Source organism: Molothrus aeneus, chromosome Z (genome assembly GCF_037042795.1).
Source record: "Molothrus aeneus isolate 106 chromosome Z, BPBGC_Maene_1.0, whole genome shotgun sequence".
Taxonomy (NCBI): domain Eukaryota; kingdom Metazoa; phylum Chordata; class Aves; order Passeriformes; family Icteridae; genus Molothrus; species Molothrus aeneus.
The window spans coordinates 68,524,516-68,538,417 of NC_089680.1; the positions used below are offsets into that span (position 1 = coordinate 68,524,516).

The 13,902-nt window shown below is 53.2% G+C and overlaps 1 protein-coding gene across 1 annotated transcript; it reads left to right on the forward strand.

The window, feature by feature from the left end:
• Positions 1–43: 43 nt before the first annotated feature.
• Positions 44–9,192, forward strand: POLR1E (RNA polymerase I subunit E). Its single transcript, XM_066568982.1, has 12 exons — positions 44–175; positions 259–362; positions 1,519–1,595; positions 2,587–2,672; positions 3,270–3,325; positions 4,267–4,411; positions 5,684–5,791; positions 6,139–6,235; positions 6,412–6,545; positions 7,254–7,335; positions 7,447–7,578; positions 8,845–9,192. The coding sequence occupies exons 1-12, from the start codon at positions 115–117 to the stop codon at positions 9,002–9,004; spliced, it is 1,242 nt and encodes a 413-aa protein (XP_066425079.1). The 5' UTR covers positions 44–114; the 3' UTR covers positions 9,005–9,192.
• The last annotated feature ends 4,710 nt before the right edge of the window (positions 9,193–13,902 follow it).

The window sequence follows — 13,902 nt, forward strand, 5'->3', positions numbered from 1 at the left end:
CGGGGCTGAGCTTATTGTCACGACAGGAGGCGGTGGCGGAAGAGGCGGAGGAGCGGGGCCGGGACCGGGAGTGGCATCGGAACCGCGCCGCGCATCCCGACACACCGCCTCGCTATGGCCGCCGCCACCTGGCGCTACCGCGGGGACCCCGAGGGCGAGCGGCCGGCGGCGCTCGGTGAGCGGGAGCGGGCCGGGGGCTCGGGGCGGGTCACGGGGCACCGCGGCCGGCCCCGGAGCTCACGGCTTCCTGTCCCGCAGTGCGGTTCGCCAACGGCAGGCTGGAGCGGCCTGAGTCGCTGCGCTTCACCGTGTACCGGAACCGGGACTCGGCGCACCCGCGGAAGAGGCACCGCCGGATCCTGGTGAGGCCGCGGGGACTCCGGGACGCCGGGCACAGAAACGTTCGGGCACAGTGATAGTTGTACACACGAAGGCAGTAGCCGGATAACGGCCGCGACGGGGTAAAAGTGATAAATGTCATTAATTACCCCCGTGCGCTTCAGGGCCGGTGCAGACCGGGAGCGGGGCCGGGCCCGGCCCAGGGAGCTCCCGACTGCGATCCCACCGAGCAGCTCCTGCTGGCGGAGGGCCGTGGGCCTGGCTTCCCTCCCGTTGGAGTGAGAAATTCCTCCCTGAGAGGGTGGGCAGGCCCTGGCACAGGGTGCCCACCGTGGATCCCTCGCAGTGCCCAAGGCCACGCTGGACACGGGGACAGTGGAAGGTGTCCATGCCATGGCAGGGCTCGCACTGGGTGGGCTCTGAGCGTTCTTATGACCCAGACCAGTGTGGGAGTGTGCGGATCTCTGCCGAGCTCTGCAGCAGACCTTGTGAAACAATCTGAGTTTGGCCCAGCGTGTTGCACTGGGACGTGTCCCTGGGCTCCAGAGGAATGTCCCTGGACTGGCTGAGGGACACTGCAGGGGCAGCTGGCAGAGCAGGGACACGCTGAACTCTGGGGAGCTGCTGCCCAGCTCCTGGGGGGCACCTGGTAATGGAATCCAGTGTGTTCTGCCCTGACTGGGAAATCTCCTCCTAAGGAGTCTTTGTTCAGCTCAAGTGCAGCCCAAGGGGGGTCTCTCAGTGAGGAGGGAGCTGAGCTGCAATCAGAAGGTGCTTTCTGATGCTGCTTTAATCTTTACATCCACTCAAAGAATAAATGAGTTTTCAGCCCAGATCCTTGGGAAACTCAATGCAGCAGGGCAGAGAAACCACCACATTGTCATGATACATTGAGGGTACCTTGAGGTGCCTGGGGCACTCCTGTCAGGACTGGCTCTGCCTTTGCAGCTGCTGAATTCAGGCACTTGCCAATTCTGGACCTTGAATGAATCCTTGGAAAACACATTTTAAACTGAAATATTGGGGTGGGCCCTGCAGGACACTCTGCAGGTTTGCTGTGCTGATCCCTCTGCCTGGCACTGCAGAGCTCAGGCAGCTCCAGGGAGTTTCCCCCAGCCCTTTCCAGGATCTCTCCTGGTTTCCCCCAGCCCATCCCAAGGATCTCTCCTGCTTTCCCAGGTCTCGGAGACGGAGCGGCTCTGCTACGTGGGGCACAACTTTGGCAGCCAGGTCATGAAGTGCAACTCCCTGTGCAGGTATGGGGCAGGGGAGGAGCACAGGGCCTGCTCACACACGGAGTTCCCTTTTCCCTCTTTTCCCTCTCCCCTTTTCCCTCTCCCCTTTTTCCTTTCCCTTCCCTTCATCTCAGGGCTCCCTCCCTGGGGCTCAGGGATTGGGGCAGGAAGCTCTGGCTGTTGTTGCACACCTGGTGGAAGCTGTGCTGTGTAAATCAGACCAGTTTGAAAACCTCTCTGGGGTGAGGATATGGAGCAGTGCAGCAGCAGGATGGAGCTGTGTTACTGAGGAGTTGGGCTGGAGGAGCTGCCTTTATCAGCAGCTGAAGGGTCAATGCTGTGGGGCCCTTCCAGCTGAGATGTTCTGCACAAGGACCTCGCTTCCCTCCTGCAGAGCCTCTCAAAAATGCCCACACCAGCCTCTGTGCTGCGTGAGCACTGACCCAGCAGAGGTGGATCCTCAGATGGAGCAGTGTCCATCTGTCCATCTGCAGTGAGATGCTGCAGCTGAAAAAGGAGCACCGAGGGTTTGTTTCTGCTCAGGTTTGGAGAGATAAATGCAGTTTAACAAATGTGTGTGGTGCAGCTGTGAATTCAGTGTTGTTTGTGGGCAGATTTAGGTGCTCCTGCCTCTGAACATTGGTGAACAGGTCATTCTGTGGGCTGAAGTGCTGCTTGCCTGCACCTCTGGAGATCCTGAGCTCTGGGAGGAAATTTGGACATTTGGCTGTTGTTCAAGCTATGGCCATCAAGTCCTGGCATAACAAAAAAAGGCAAAAGAAAATAGCAGAACCCTGGCACCTACACTTTACCCAATTCAGTTGTTTCCAGACTTCTGCATTTACTCAGAGCATCAAGTCCTTCTGTTTTTATATGTCCACATGCCTTGGAGATAGCCTGGTTTTATCACAGTGCTGAAAGCAGGAGAGCTGCTAGGGTGTGAGAAGACCTTGTAATTTAGATAATTTCCACTGCTCTGCCTCTCACTAATCACTGCCCCCGTTCTCCCCAGGTACTTTGTTGGAGTGCTGGACAAGACCTCTGGGCAGATGGATGTCTACAATGCTGAAATATTCAACATGCAGCCCCTGCTCTCAGGTGGGGGTGCTGGCAGTCACAGCTGCTGGGCTGCTCTTGTTTCCTGGCAGGGAGCAAGGGCAAATCCTTCACTTGAGCGTGCCAGGAGAGGGGAGCACAGGCTGGGCGTTGGGGTGGGAGTCACCCACAAGGTGTCACTGCTCAGGTGCAGCCTTGTCTGGGTGTGTTCTGCTGAGGGAGGCCTGGCACTCATCAGGAATTGGATCCCTGAATAACAAAAAAAAAAAAAAAAACAAACACCAAAGAAACCCAAAAACAAACCCAAAACAAACAAACAAAAACCCACCCAAAAAAACCCCACCCAGGTTTTATCCAGCAGGACTGTTTTTTGCCATTGAACCCAGGATAAGAACCCAAAAGATCACATCTTTTGGTAGCTGATTTTTACCCTGTGCAGCAGGACGTGGGTTTGGCCATAGTCCATGAATTGGACTTTGTAGAAAAAGCCTTTTTTGTTGTAGGTTCTCATGTTTGGTGTGTCCTTTGAGTAGCCAGGTCACACGGAGGAGGTCCTGTGCCAGTCTGTCATCACAGGGCTGAAGGCACTCCCCTGCTGGCTGCTCCTGCCCAAGCACAGTGACTCTTGCTGTTTTGCAGATAATGTGATGCCTGACGACACCAAGGACTACCAGACCAAATCCTACAGGGAGAAGGTAAAGCTGGGAGCTGTGCCATGTCCTGCTGTGGCTGACAGGGACAGGTGCTTGCCTTGGCCTGGGAGGTTTGGTGTCCTGCAGGGCAAACCTGTGCAGGCCCAGCGTTCCCCCCGTGCCCAGGAGGCAGCACAGGCATGGCCTTGGGGTGTTTTTGGGGTCCCCTGTGGCAGGAAGGAAAAATGAATCTGACTCCATGTTCTTAGAAGGCTAATTTATTATGATATGATATTGTATGATATTGATATGATATTCATACAATATGATATGATATTATAGTATTATAATATTATTATATCATTATTATAACTTATTATTATATTTATATTATATCATATAATGAAATATAAATATGATATTTTATGGCATTATATGATATGACATTGATATGATATTGATTCGATATGATATGATACTAAAGAATAAAGAAAAGATACAGAATGCTTAACAAGATAATAATGAAAAACTCGTGGCTCTCCAGAGTCCAACACAGCTGGCTGTGATTGGCCATTAACTGAAAACAATTCAGCAGAATCCAATGAAACAATCACCAGTTGGATAAACAATCTCCAACCCCATTCCAAAGCAGCAAACACAGGAGAAGCAAATGAGATAAAATTGTTTTCATTTTCTCTGAGGCTTCTCAGCTTCCCAGCAGAAGAAATCCTGGTGAAGGGATTTTTCAGAAAATACGGCAGTGACATTGCCTGGCTCAGGAGTGTTCTCCTGATTATCCTGGGTTCCTGATTTTCCTGGTTACTTTGGGCTGGCCCCCACCCCAGTGACCTCCTGCCCTCGCAGCCCTGCACATCCCGCGCCTGCGGGCTTTGCCTCGTGAGGAGTTTAAAGCTCTCCTGGAGGCCGTGTGTGTGTAAGGAGCAGCAGGGTTGGTGTTCCCCGGGGTGCTCAGGGTGCTGCAGAGTGTGCTCTGCCCCGTGCAGATGGATCTGTGCATCGAGGCCTTCGGGACCAGCAAGCAGAAGCGCGCCCTGAGCTCCCGCCGCATGAACGCCGTGGGCAGCGACATCGTGAGCACGGCTGTGACCAAGGCAGCTGCCAACGTCATCGATGCCAAGGGAGTGACAGGTGAGGGGGCTCTGCCTCGGGCTGTAAGCAGCACAGCCTGAAGTGCCTTGTGCTGTCTGTCCATGCCAAGTGTGGCAGGAAGAAGAGGGCTTTTCTTTAAGTGATGAGGTAGTAGCTGGTTCAGCAGCTGGGATGGGTACATGGAGAGGAACCGCTGCTTTCTGGTGCTGCTGGGCTTGGTGTTGGTGTTAGCTGAGTGAGGGAAGGTCCGTGTGACATCAGTGTCCCTCCTGCCTGCTTTGGAAGCTCCTGTGGGGTATGGGTTCACTGGCAGAAAGGCAATGCCTTTAGCTGGTCTGAGCTCTGTGGCATGGCTGTTGAAAAGGCACCTTCTTACCTCAGGGTGGTGCAGCCTTGGGACACAGCACAGCACAATGTGGTGTCACCATCCCTGGGGGCTTCCAGGCTGTGGCAGAAGGGAGCTGGGGCTGCCCTGGCTGTGGGCAGGAGGGCAGACAAGACCCCTCCAGAGCAGTTCTGGGATCCTAGGAGTGTCCCTGGCACAAACAGGAGAGGTGTCTGTTGGCTGTAGACCCCACCACTTTTCGTCCCTTTTGTTCCAGGGTGGATATTGACTGTGCTCTCAGAGCTGCTCTGTGCCAAGTGGGTGTCCACTGCAACACAGGTGCCAAAACTGTGTCCTGCCCACATCTTGGTACCCTCCTTTCCTAGATGTTTCTCTAGTCCGGAGAGGCCTTTCTAAATTTTTATGACAGAAGGTGTGACCGTGTTCACAGGGGTCTTAGGATGAGGGAAGAGACAAGGATCTGACTCCATGTTTCAGAAGGCTGATTTATTATTTTATGATATATATTACATTAAAACTGTACTGAAAGAATAGAAGAAAGGATTTCATCAGAAAGCTAGCTAAGAGTAGAAAAAGAAGGAATGATAACAAAGGCTTGTGTCTCGGACTCTCTGTCCAAGCCAGCTGACTGTGATTGGCCATTAATTAGAAAAAACCAGCATGAGCCAATCTCAGATCCCCCTGTTGCATTCCACAGCAGCAGATAACCATTGGTTACATTTTGTTCCTGAGGCCCCTCAGCTTCTCAAGAGGAAAAATCCTAAGGAAAGGATTTTTCATAAAAGATGTCTGTGACAAGAAGGTTCTTGATAGAAGTTGTAAATGTCTGAAACTCCAGTTGTGACTAAAGTAGTGTTGACCCGTTGGATTAAACTTGCTTCTAAAGGAAGGATTTGGGTTGTGCTGCTGTTCTTTGCATTTTGGTTATCACGACCCAAGCGCTCCTGTGCCGGTTCCCTCCCCAGGGCTGATGCAGGATGTGGCCCAGGATGATGTGCAGAACATCTCTGCCTTCCTCCCACCGTGCCACGAGGATGCTGAGCGGCCAGAGCACGTCTACAGGTTTGAGGACAGTATCTTTTCTGTGCACTGTGGCTTCAGTCTCCACGGAGCCATCTGGTGTGCTGGGGGCAAGCTGAGCCCTTGCCCCTCGCAGGCCAAGGGCTGGGAGCGAGTGAGGTGATGCTGCCCTGGGGTTTTGGGGCTGCAGGTGCCGTGTCCTGCCCATTCCTGTGGAGAGCAGGATGCTCTGCCTCTGCTGGGAGCATTCCACGGGGAGTGTTGGTGGGCTCTGCTTGTGCCACAGCCTGTTGGAGGCTCCATCCCCTTGCCCTGCCCACGTCTCCTCAGTTGAGTGTGACAGAGCTGCCCTGCTGGGAGGGCGAGGCCAGGCTTGTTGTTGTCCTTAAGCTCCTGCCAGTCCTGTCTGCTGCCGAGTACGAGGCGCTGCGGGTGCCAGCAGCCGCCCTGGCCAGCATCACTGCAGAGGAGATGGCCAAGAGGGCAGAGGAGAGGAGGTAAGGGCACTGCAGGGGCTGAGGGGCACTGGGCTGCTGCTGCCCGTGCCACGGCTCAGGGCAGAGGGAGGGTGTGGGATCCGGGCGTAGCAGAGCAGCCCCTGCCTCGGGGAATGTGGGGGACACCTGTGTGCACAGCAGCAAGGGCAGCTGAGCTCCCCCTCTCTTTCCTGCAGCCTCTGCTCCTTTGTTTTGGAGGAGCTGAAGTTCCTGCCCACTGATGAGAAGAGCAGGGACCACAAAGCCAGATGCCTCTGGTTCCTGGACACCCTCATCAAGTTCAGCCAGCAGAAAGTGATCAAGAAGAAGCGTAAGAGAGTTTTCAGCTCATAAACACATGTTTTTGGGAATGTCTTCGTCATCCTTTGCCTGCCAGCTGAGTGTGTGGATCATACCCCTGCCATGCTCAAGGTCCTGCTTTTGAAACAGCACCACACAAAACATTTTGGCTGAGATTTTCCAGACTTGCCATCCTCCTTAGAACTTGTGTGTCTTTGTCAGTCCTCGGCAGGGCTGAGGGAGGAGGAAGAGGCAAGCCTGGCTTTAAATATCTTCCTGTGTTGCTGTGACACAGCTGTCACCCAGGACTTGTCTAAGGAGAATGTGGGAATGACCAGACTTGGTGATAGCAGGGACTTGTTGGTGTGGTCTCAGCTTTAACAGTGTTTTGTGGCAAAAGAAATAATGCATAGGTGTGTGTGCATTTTAGATTGTACAGAATGGAACTGGGAGGCTGCTTTTACTAAGAAAATAAAAGCTGTAGGGATTCTCTCAGGCCTGAAGCATTAAGAGACCTAGAAATGAATCACTGAGAGGTATGTTTTAGGTTTGTTGTGTTCCTGGGAAGAGGCACTAAGTGCTGGGATTGCTGGGGTTGGACTCGGTGATCCCAGTGGGCCACACACATTCTGCTGTTCCATGCTAAGTGTCAGGATGATACACGTGCTGCTGTGCTGGTGGGCAGTGCAAGGTAGAGAGTGTGCTCCTCATTCCACTGCAAAGCCCCTTTCTGCCCTAGATCCAATGGGTCCTGAATGCCCTCACATCATCAGCAAGAAGCTCATGAAGAATTTCACCTCGCTGACCTACAACAATGGCAGGTAAGGGATGGTGTGTGGGGCTCGAGGCACAGGCATGGCAGAGCTCAGCTTGAGGGGCCACAGACACACCTTACACTCCACATCTCATGAGTTCTCCCTCTTGCCACACAGCATCCAGAATTTAATCTCTGCATCCATGAAGGCCAAAATCACCGCCTATGTCATTGCCCTGGCTCTGCACATCAACAACTTCCAGACGGATCTCACCGTGCTGCAGAACGACCTGAAGCTCTCAGAGAGCAGGTGAGTCTCCTGTTCTTCACACCTGCCAGGATCCTTCTGCAGAGGGAGCCTGGGAGAGCCCTGTCTCTGGACCTGGGGAGGGCTTTAATTTCCCTTGGGGGGGCGAGAATAGGCAGTAGTCTGCGGGTGCAGGACCTGCATTTCCCTGGCAGCTGCAGCTCTGCTCCAGCTGTGCTCCTGTCCCTGGCCCTGCAGAGTCCATTGGATCAGGCTTTCTGGCCAAAACTTCACTTATTACTGGGTCTTACCAAAGCCCTTGGGCACTGCTTGGTTTTCAAGCTTTCTCATTGGTTTTGATGCCACCACTTATTTTGCCCACAGTTATCCTCTATTCTTTGATCAGAAGTGGTGGATTTAGTGGCTTTAAGAGCAATCTGCTGTCGGTTTCCATCCATTTTCCCTTTTTCTTTCTGGGACTAAGCTTTTCCAGGAGTCCACGTTGGCTTTGGCAGTGGATGCTGGGTTTGGGTGGTGCTGCCCTGCAGCTGGGAGCATGGGGCCTGTTGGGGAAGCAGGGAGGAGGCTGGGACCTGCTGGGAAAGCAGCAGTGCCTGTCCCAGGAGGGCTCTGCCTCGCAGCCCTGGTGCTGCAGCTGCTGCCTCCGGGGCATCCCTGTGCACAGAGACACCTCGGGGCCCTCCGTGGGGTCAGGCACAGGGGCTCAGCCCCCCGATGGCATTTCTCCTGTGGGGACCCTGTGGGGCTCAGCCCCCCGATGGCATTTCTCCTGTGGGGTCCCTGCAGGCTCAGCCCCACTGATGGCATTTCTCCTGTGGGGTCCCTGCAGGCTCAGCCCCACTGATGGCATTTCTCCTGTGGGGACCCTGTGGGGCTCAGCCCCCCGATGGCATTTCTCCTGTGGGGTCCCTGCAGGCTCAGCCCCCAATGGCATTTCTCCTGTGGGGTCTCTGTGGGGCTCAGCCCCCCGATGGCATTTCTCCTGTGGGGTCCCTGCAGGCTCAGCCCCCAATGGCATTTCTCCTGTGGGGTCCCTGTGGGGCTGAGCCCCCCGATGGCATTTCCCCTGTGGGGTCCCTGCAGGCTCAGCCCCCCAATGGCATTTCCCCTGTGGGGTCCCTGCAGGCTCAGCCCCCCAATGGCATTTCTCCTGTGGGGCTGAGCCCCCCAATGGCATTTCTCCTGTGGGGTCCCTGCAGGCTCAGCCCCCAATGGCATTTCCCCCGTGGGGTCCCTGCAGGTTCAGCCCCCCAATGGCATTTCTCCTGTGGGGCTGAGCCCCCCAATGGCATTTCCCCTGCTTTCCAGGATCCTGGACATCGCCAAGGCCCTGCGGCTCAGGGTGTCCAAGGCCAAGGGGGTGCCAGGGCTGGAGAATGAGCAGAACCACAAGCTGGGCACCCTGTCCCTGCCCCTGCCCACGCAGAAGGCACCAGAGGGACAGCGCAAGCGCAAGAAAATGAGCTGAGCAGCCCAGGAGCTCTGGGGGGACACAGCCCCTCCCTCAGAATGTCATGGGGATGCCTTCATCTGCTGGGCTGGGGTCTAGCATCAGCCCTCACCCAGCTGAAACCCAAGCTGAGGGTTTCACCTCAGTAAAAAGCTGCTTTTTTTCTATTTATATAGAAAAAGCTATAATAAAACCTTTTTTTTCTAGTTTGTCAGCGTGGGTGTGAAATGGAGGTTGTGCTGGAGCACAAGGGAACAGTTTGAGGTGGCAGGTTCTGGTTCATGGCCCCTCCCAGGTTCAAGGTCAGAAGCAGGGAGACCAAGAGTGTGACTTACATACACCTTTTCGTTTCTCTGGAGTGCCAGTGTAATCCTGTGTTCAAAACCTGTAAAGGTGTTCACAGGTTTTGTCACTTTTCCTATCCTGGCTATTTTCCTGGGGGAAGGGAGAGTTCTGTGATTTGGAGCTGGTCTCACCTTCATGGAGAGCAGTGAATATGGGCCCACAGCTGTGGCTTCCCAGCCCCTTGGAGAGATCCTTTAGTCTGGTTCCTCTGAATCCTCACTGCTGTGGTCAGCCTCACGGGAGCTGATGACTGAGTAAGGCTCTGGGAGTTGGGAGGGCTCGTGAGGACCAGGATCACCACCACACTGGTGCGTGTGAAACAAGAGCATGGAATGTCACAGGACATCATCTCTCTGACATCACACAGTAATTTGGGTTTGTTATGTCCTCGTGGGATGTGTGTATCTCCTGGCACACCTCAAAGAGCCACTTCTCACCCCTCATTAGCAGTGGCACAAACACCCTGTGTTCGTTGCTGCTGGGGGAGTTGCAGGCTCCAAGGAATCATAGACAGGGCTGGTGGAGGCTGGAAGGGGCTTCTGGAGGTCTCTGTGTCCAGTCCCTCTCCCTGCTCAGCACGGGCCCACCCTGCCCAGCTGTGTCCAGGTGACTTTGGAGTGCCTCTGCTTACAGGAACTCCACAAATTCACAGTGAAGCAGTTTCCAAATGTTCAGAGGGCGCCTCCTTTGACCCTGTGTGCTCGTGGCCTCTGGCCTGTCCCCGGCCACCTTCCCTGCAGCTGCCCTTCTCCCCTGAGGAGAATGTGGGAATGACTAGACCTGGCCATAGTAGGGACTTGTGGTCTCAGCTTTAGCAGTGTTTTGTGGCAAAAGAAATAGATGCATAGGTGTGTGTAGCAGACCCCATAGAATTGGCTAAGGCTCTGTGGAGGGCTGAGACTTAACAGTAGGGATTGCTGAGTCATGATGGGACAGCAAAATAAGCTCCTGTCTTCTGCCTCTCGCCCCATAGCTTATCTCTGTAACCCCATAGGTCACTTTCCCCTAACCCCTACTATTGGGCAAGTTTGGATCCCTCTGTACCCTATAAAAAGGGGCTGGTTTAGCCCATTTGACAGAAGAAGAGCCATCGCTGGAACCCTTCTCAGACCCCTCAATAAAACCATTGCTGTGGAACCACCAGGACTATTTCTCCTTCTCCTCTCTCTGCTTTTCCCTCTAGCCCACAGGTGCCTTAGCAAGCAAAGAGCTGGAATCCTAGGAGAGCTGATAATCACTAAAGAGTTGAAATCCACTAAGCTTGCTTAAGGTAGCCAGGGCTATGAGTGGCCTGGGTATTCAGGCACTGTGTCCCCAGGAGGGACTGAGCTATCCAGACAGGACTGTGTGGGATCTCAGCACATTGTTCCCAATGTCCAGAGATGCCAGGAGAACCCTTGGGGGTCTCGAAAATCCTGGAATGTTGCCAAGAGTGTCTGGTGGCTTGATTTTGATCCATCCACAGAAATAACAAGAGTTTGAGGACAAGAGAATCACTCTAGAGTAAAAGGTGTAAAATAGACACATTTAGAAAGTGAAATATAGATTTTAAGGTTTTTGGGTACAGGGGGGTTATGGAGACAAGATGGAGGGATCAGGGCGTGTCTTGTCCTTCTTCTTCCTTCTTCTTGTCCTCCATCTCCTGTGGTGATGTTGGCATTTGGGGATTGGTTTATGGTGAAGGTGCACTTGCCAACATGGGTGAAAAGCATTGGGAAATAAAGGTAAATATTGTGTACGTAGATATTAGTATAAAAAGACATGACCGCCCCGTGGGTGGTCAGAGAGTGCCTGTGACTGCTTGCAGATCAGACCTCTGTTGGGCAGACAGAAAATTTTGTAGATAAGAAATAATAAACAACCTGAAGACCAAAAAGCTGAAGAGTCCAGACTCGTCCTTTAAAACGCGTGCCACCCAAGAACCACACTACCCGTGTCGGGGCAGAGACAGACAGCCGAACCCGACAGACTGCCTTGCTCGGGGCAAAGCCTGCTCTGGGGCAGGGGACCATAGGTCTGTGTGCATTATAGCCATGGAGAAGGTGCCCCTGGGCCTTCCAGGCTGAGTGTCCCTGGTTCCCTCACTGTCCCTCGCAGCAGTGATGCCCCAGCCCCTTCAGCGTCCTCCTGGGCTGCCCAGTGTGTGTGTGCCTGGAAGTGAGAGCCCAGAGCTGGACACGGCTCCCCAGGCTGAGCAGGGAGGAGATGAGCTCAGTTCCAACTCTGCTGGCTGGCGGCTGGACAGACACACAGACGGTGTCCGTCCCTGACCCTCCCAGCACAAACAGGGACTCGCTGCCAAAGCAGCTGCAACATGAGCAGCTCCCAGTGCTGCAGCTCCAGGATGGGGGGCTTCTCCAGCCCGGGGCAGCCAGGCGTGCTGGGGGTCCTGGCAGAGCACATTCCCTGTACTGCTGCCTTTTTCCCTATCCTGGAAATGAAACTTGGCACAATTTAAGCAACGAGGTAATATAAAAGGGTTTTTTTTCATTTGGAGGCTTTCAGGGGCAGTTATGGAAAGATGTCCACAAAATCCCACTCATGTAGGATGAGTACAGTTTGTCTTAAGTTCAGCAAATCAGCATAATTGACAAAAAAAGGACCAAGTGGTGCACAACTGGTGATGGAATTCCCCACTCCCAGGTCCAGCCCCTTCTCTGGAGCTCTCCCTTGGCACTGGCTGCACTTTGTCCATGAAATCTATCTCCAAGAGCTGCTCTCAACCTTGGGAGCCAGGAAAGAGCCAAGAAAGCACAGGGGCTCTGTCCCCCTGGGGCTTGAGCTCTGGAATTTTTCTTTTTCCCTAGGGCAAGGCCATGGAAAATTACTGGGAAATCTAGTCACTAATACAATAGGCTACGGAGCTACAAAGATATGTGTGAAGGATACAGAGAACATAGAAAAAAGGCAAAATCCAAAATGGCATCACTATGTGTTGCGATCTGTAGCTGCTCACAGTGACCCCAAGATGTGTTAGAGAGTCTCTTTTCCCAGCCTGGCACTCAAAGAAGGAGTCAGAGCTCTTCATTTCTCAGTCTCAAGGTTGTTTATTGTTCCTTATTTCTCCTGTCCTGCCCAGGTCCGCTCAGCAGGACAGTCAGAGGCACTCTGCCTGCCCCAGGGCAGGGTTATCTTTTTATACTAAAAACTACCTGTGCAATATTTACAGTTACTTCCCAATACCTGTCACCTGTGTTAGACAGTGAGCTTCTACTCTAAACCAACCCAAAAGTGCCAACATCACCCAGGAGATGGAGGCCAAGAAGAAGGAGAAAGGCTGGACATGCCCAGATCCCTCCATCTTTTCTCCTGAACCCCCATACCAAAAACCCCAAAATCTACTTTTTGACCCATGATGAATTCACTGTCATTCTACCTAAACTGTTATGGCTTACTGATCTTCCTCTAAGGTTGGTAACTTGCCCCAGGGGTCACAATCAAACCCACAGGGGCATCCTGGGCTCTGTGCCAGGGTCTCTGAGCCCCCTGGCAGGGTCTGGGCTGCTCAGGACAGACAGAGGGGTGTCCTGGGTGCTGACAACTATGGACCTGCTTGCTTGTAGATTACCCCAGCCGCTGCCTCAGGGGGAGGAGGGAGACAGCAGCAGCTGCTTTCCCAGCAGTGTTTGCAGTGAGGTGCTGCTGCAGTTGGTGTGGCAGGGCCCCATCCCTGAGCTGTGAGCGCATTCCCTGCACGGCTCTGGAGAGAGGAGCTCGGGGAGGCCGGTGAGCACCCTTCAGCCTGGGTCAGAGAGGGCTCAGAAGGTGCTGCCGTGCCCTGGGCAGCCCCCACGCAGCTGCTGCGGGACCCCCGGGCCCCTCCCGGTGTCGGCGAGGCCGTGCTGGGGCTGCCCAGAGCCTGCGGCTCACCAGAGCAGGGAGCGAGGGGAAGGAGGGCAATGGTATATGTGGAAAACGCCAATCACTTGTTCTTAAAATTTTAATAGTTTAATAGTAATAAAATGGTTATCAAAATAGTAATACAATTAGAGTAATAATAATTTGGACAATTTGGATTAGGATAGTATGAGACAATAAAAACAAAGAGTTATGGACAGTCTGGGTACCTTTTTCTGGGCAAAATAAGCCTGAAAAAAGGCCCACATTAACAGAGGATTAACCCTTAAAACAACAGCCTGTTGCACATTCATACACCTCATCCATGATGCATCAATTCCAGTCAAAGACAGGATTCTGCCTGGGCAGTGCCAGCTGCTTCCTCTGAATCCTGACAGCTCTTCAGGGCTGAGCAAGGCAGGAAGAAGTTCATTTCTCCTGATAATGGAGCAATAAATTCCATTTCTCTGAAAGATTCAGGTGTCCTGTGGCTGCTATCTTAGTGCAAGCCCTTTCTTTAGAAAAAGTATCTTACATAGCAAAGTTTCTATTTTAACATTATGTTATAACCTACAACTATATTTAACACACTATTTAAGAGAATTAATACAGCATAACTTTCTAACACAACACAAATAATATTCACTTGAATATTTGCCAAAAGCCAATCACAAAATAGCATTTTTCACAGAAGCCAGCCGAGCTCACTGGAGATCACGGCTCCCCCAGGATAA

Excerpts from the sequence above, each read along its gene's own strand:
- POLR1E (XM_066568982.1), top strand. The coding sequence starts at position 115 with ATGGCCGCCGCCACCTGGCGCTACCGCGGGGACCCCGAGGGCGAGCGG. Across the intron at positions 2,673-3,269 it reads CATGCAGCCCCTGCTCTCAG|ATAATGTGATGCCTGACGAC; the intron begins GTGGGGGTGCTG and ends GCTGTTTTGCAG. Across the intron at positions 7,336-7,446 it reads CTGACCTACAACAATGGCAG|CATCCAGAATTTAATCTCTG; the intron begins GTAAGGGATGGT and ends CTTGCCACACAG.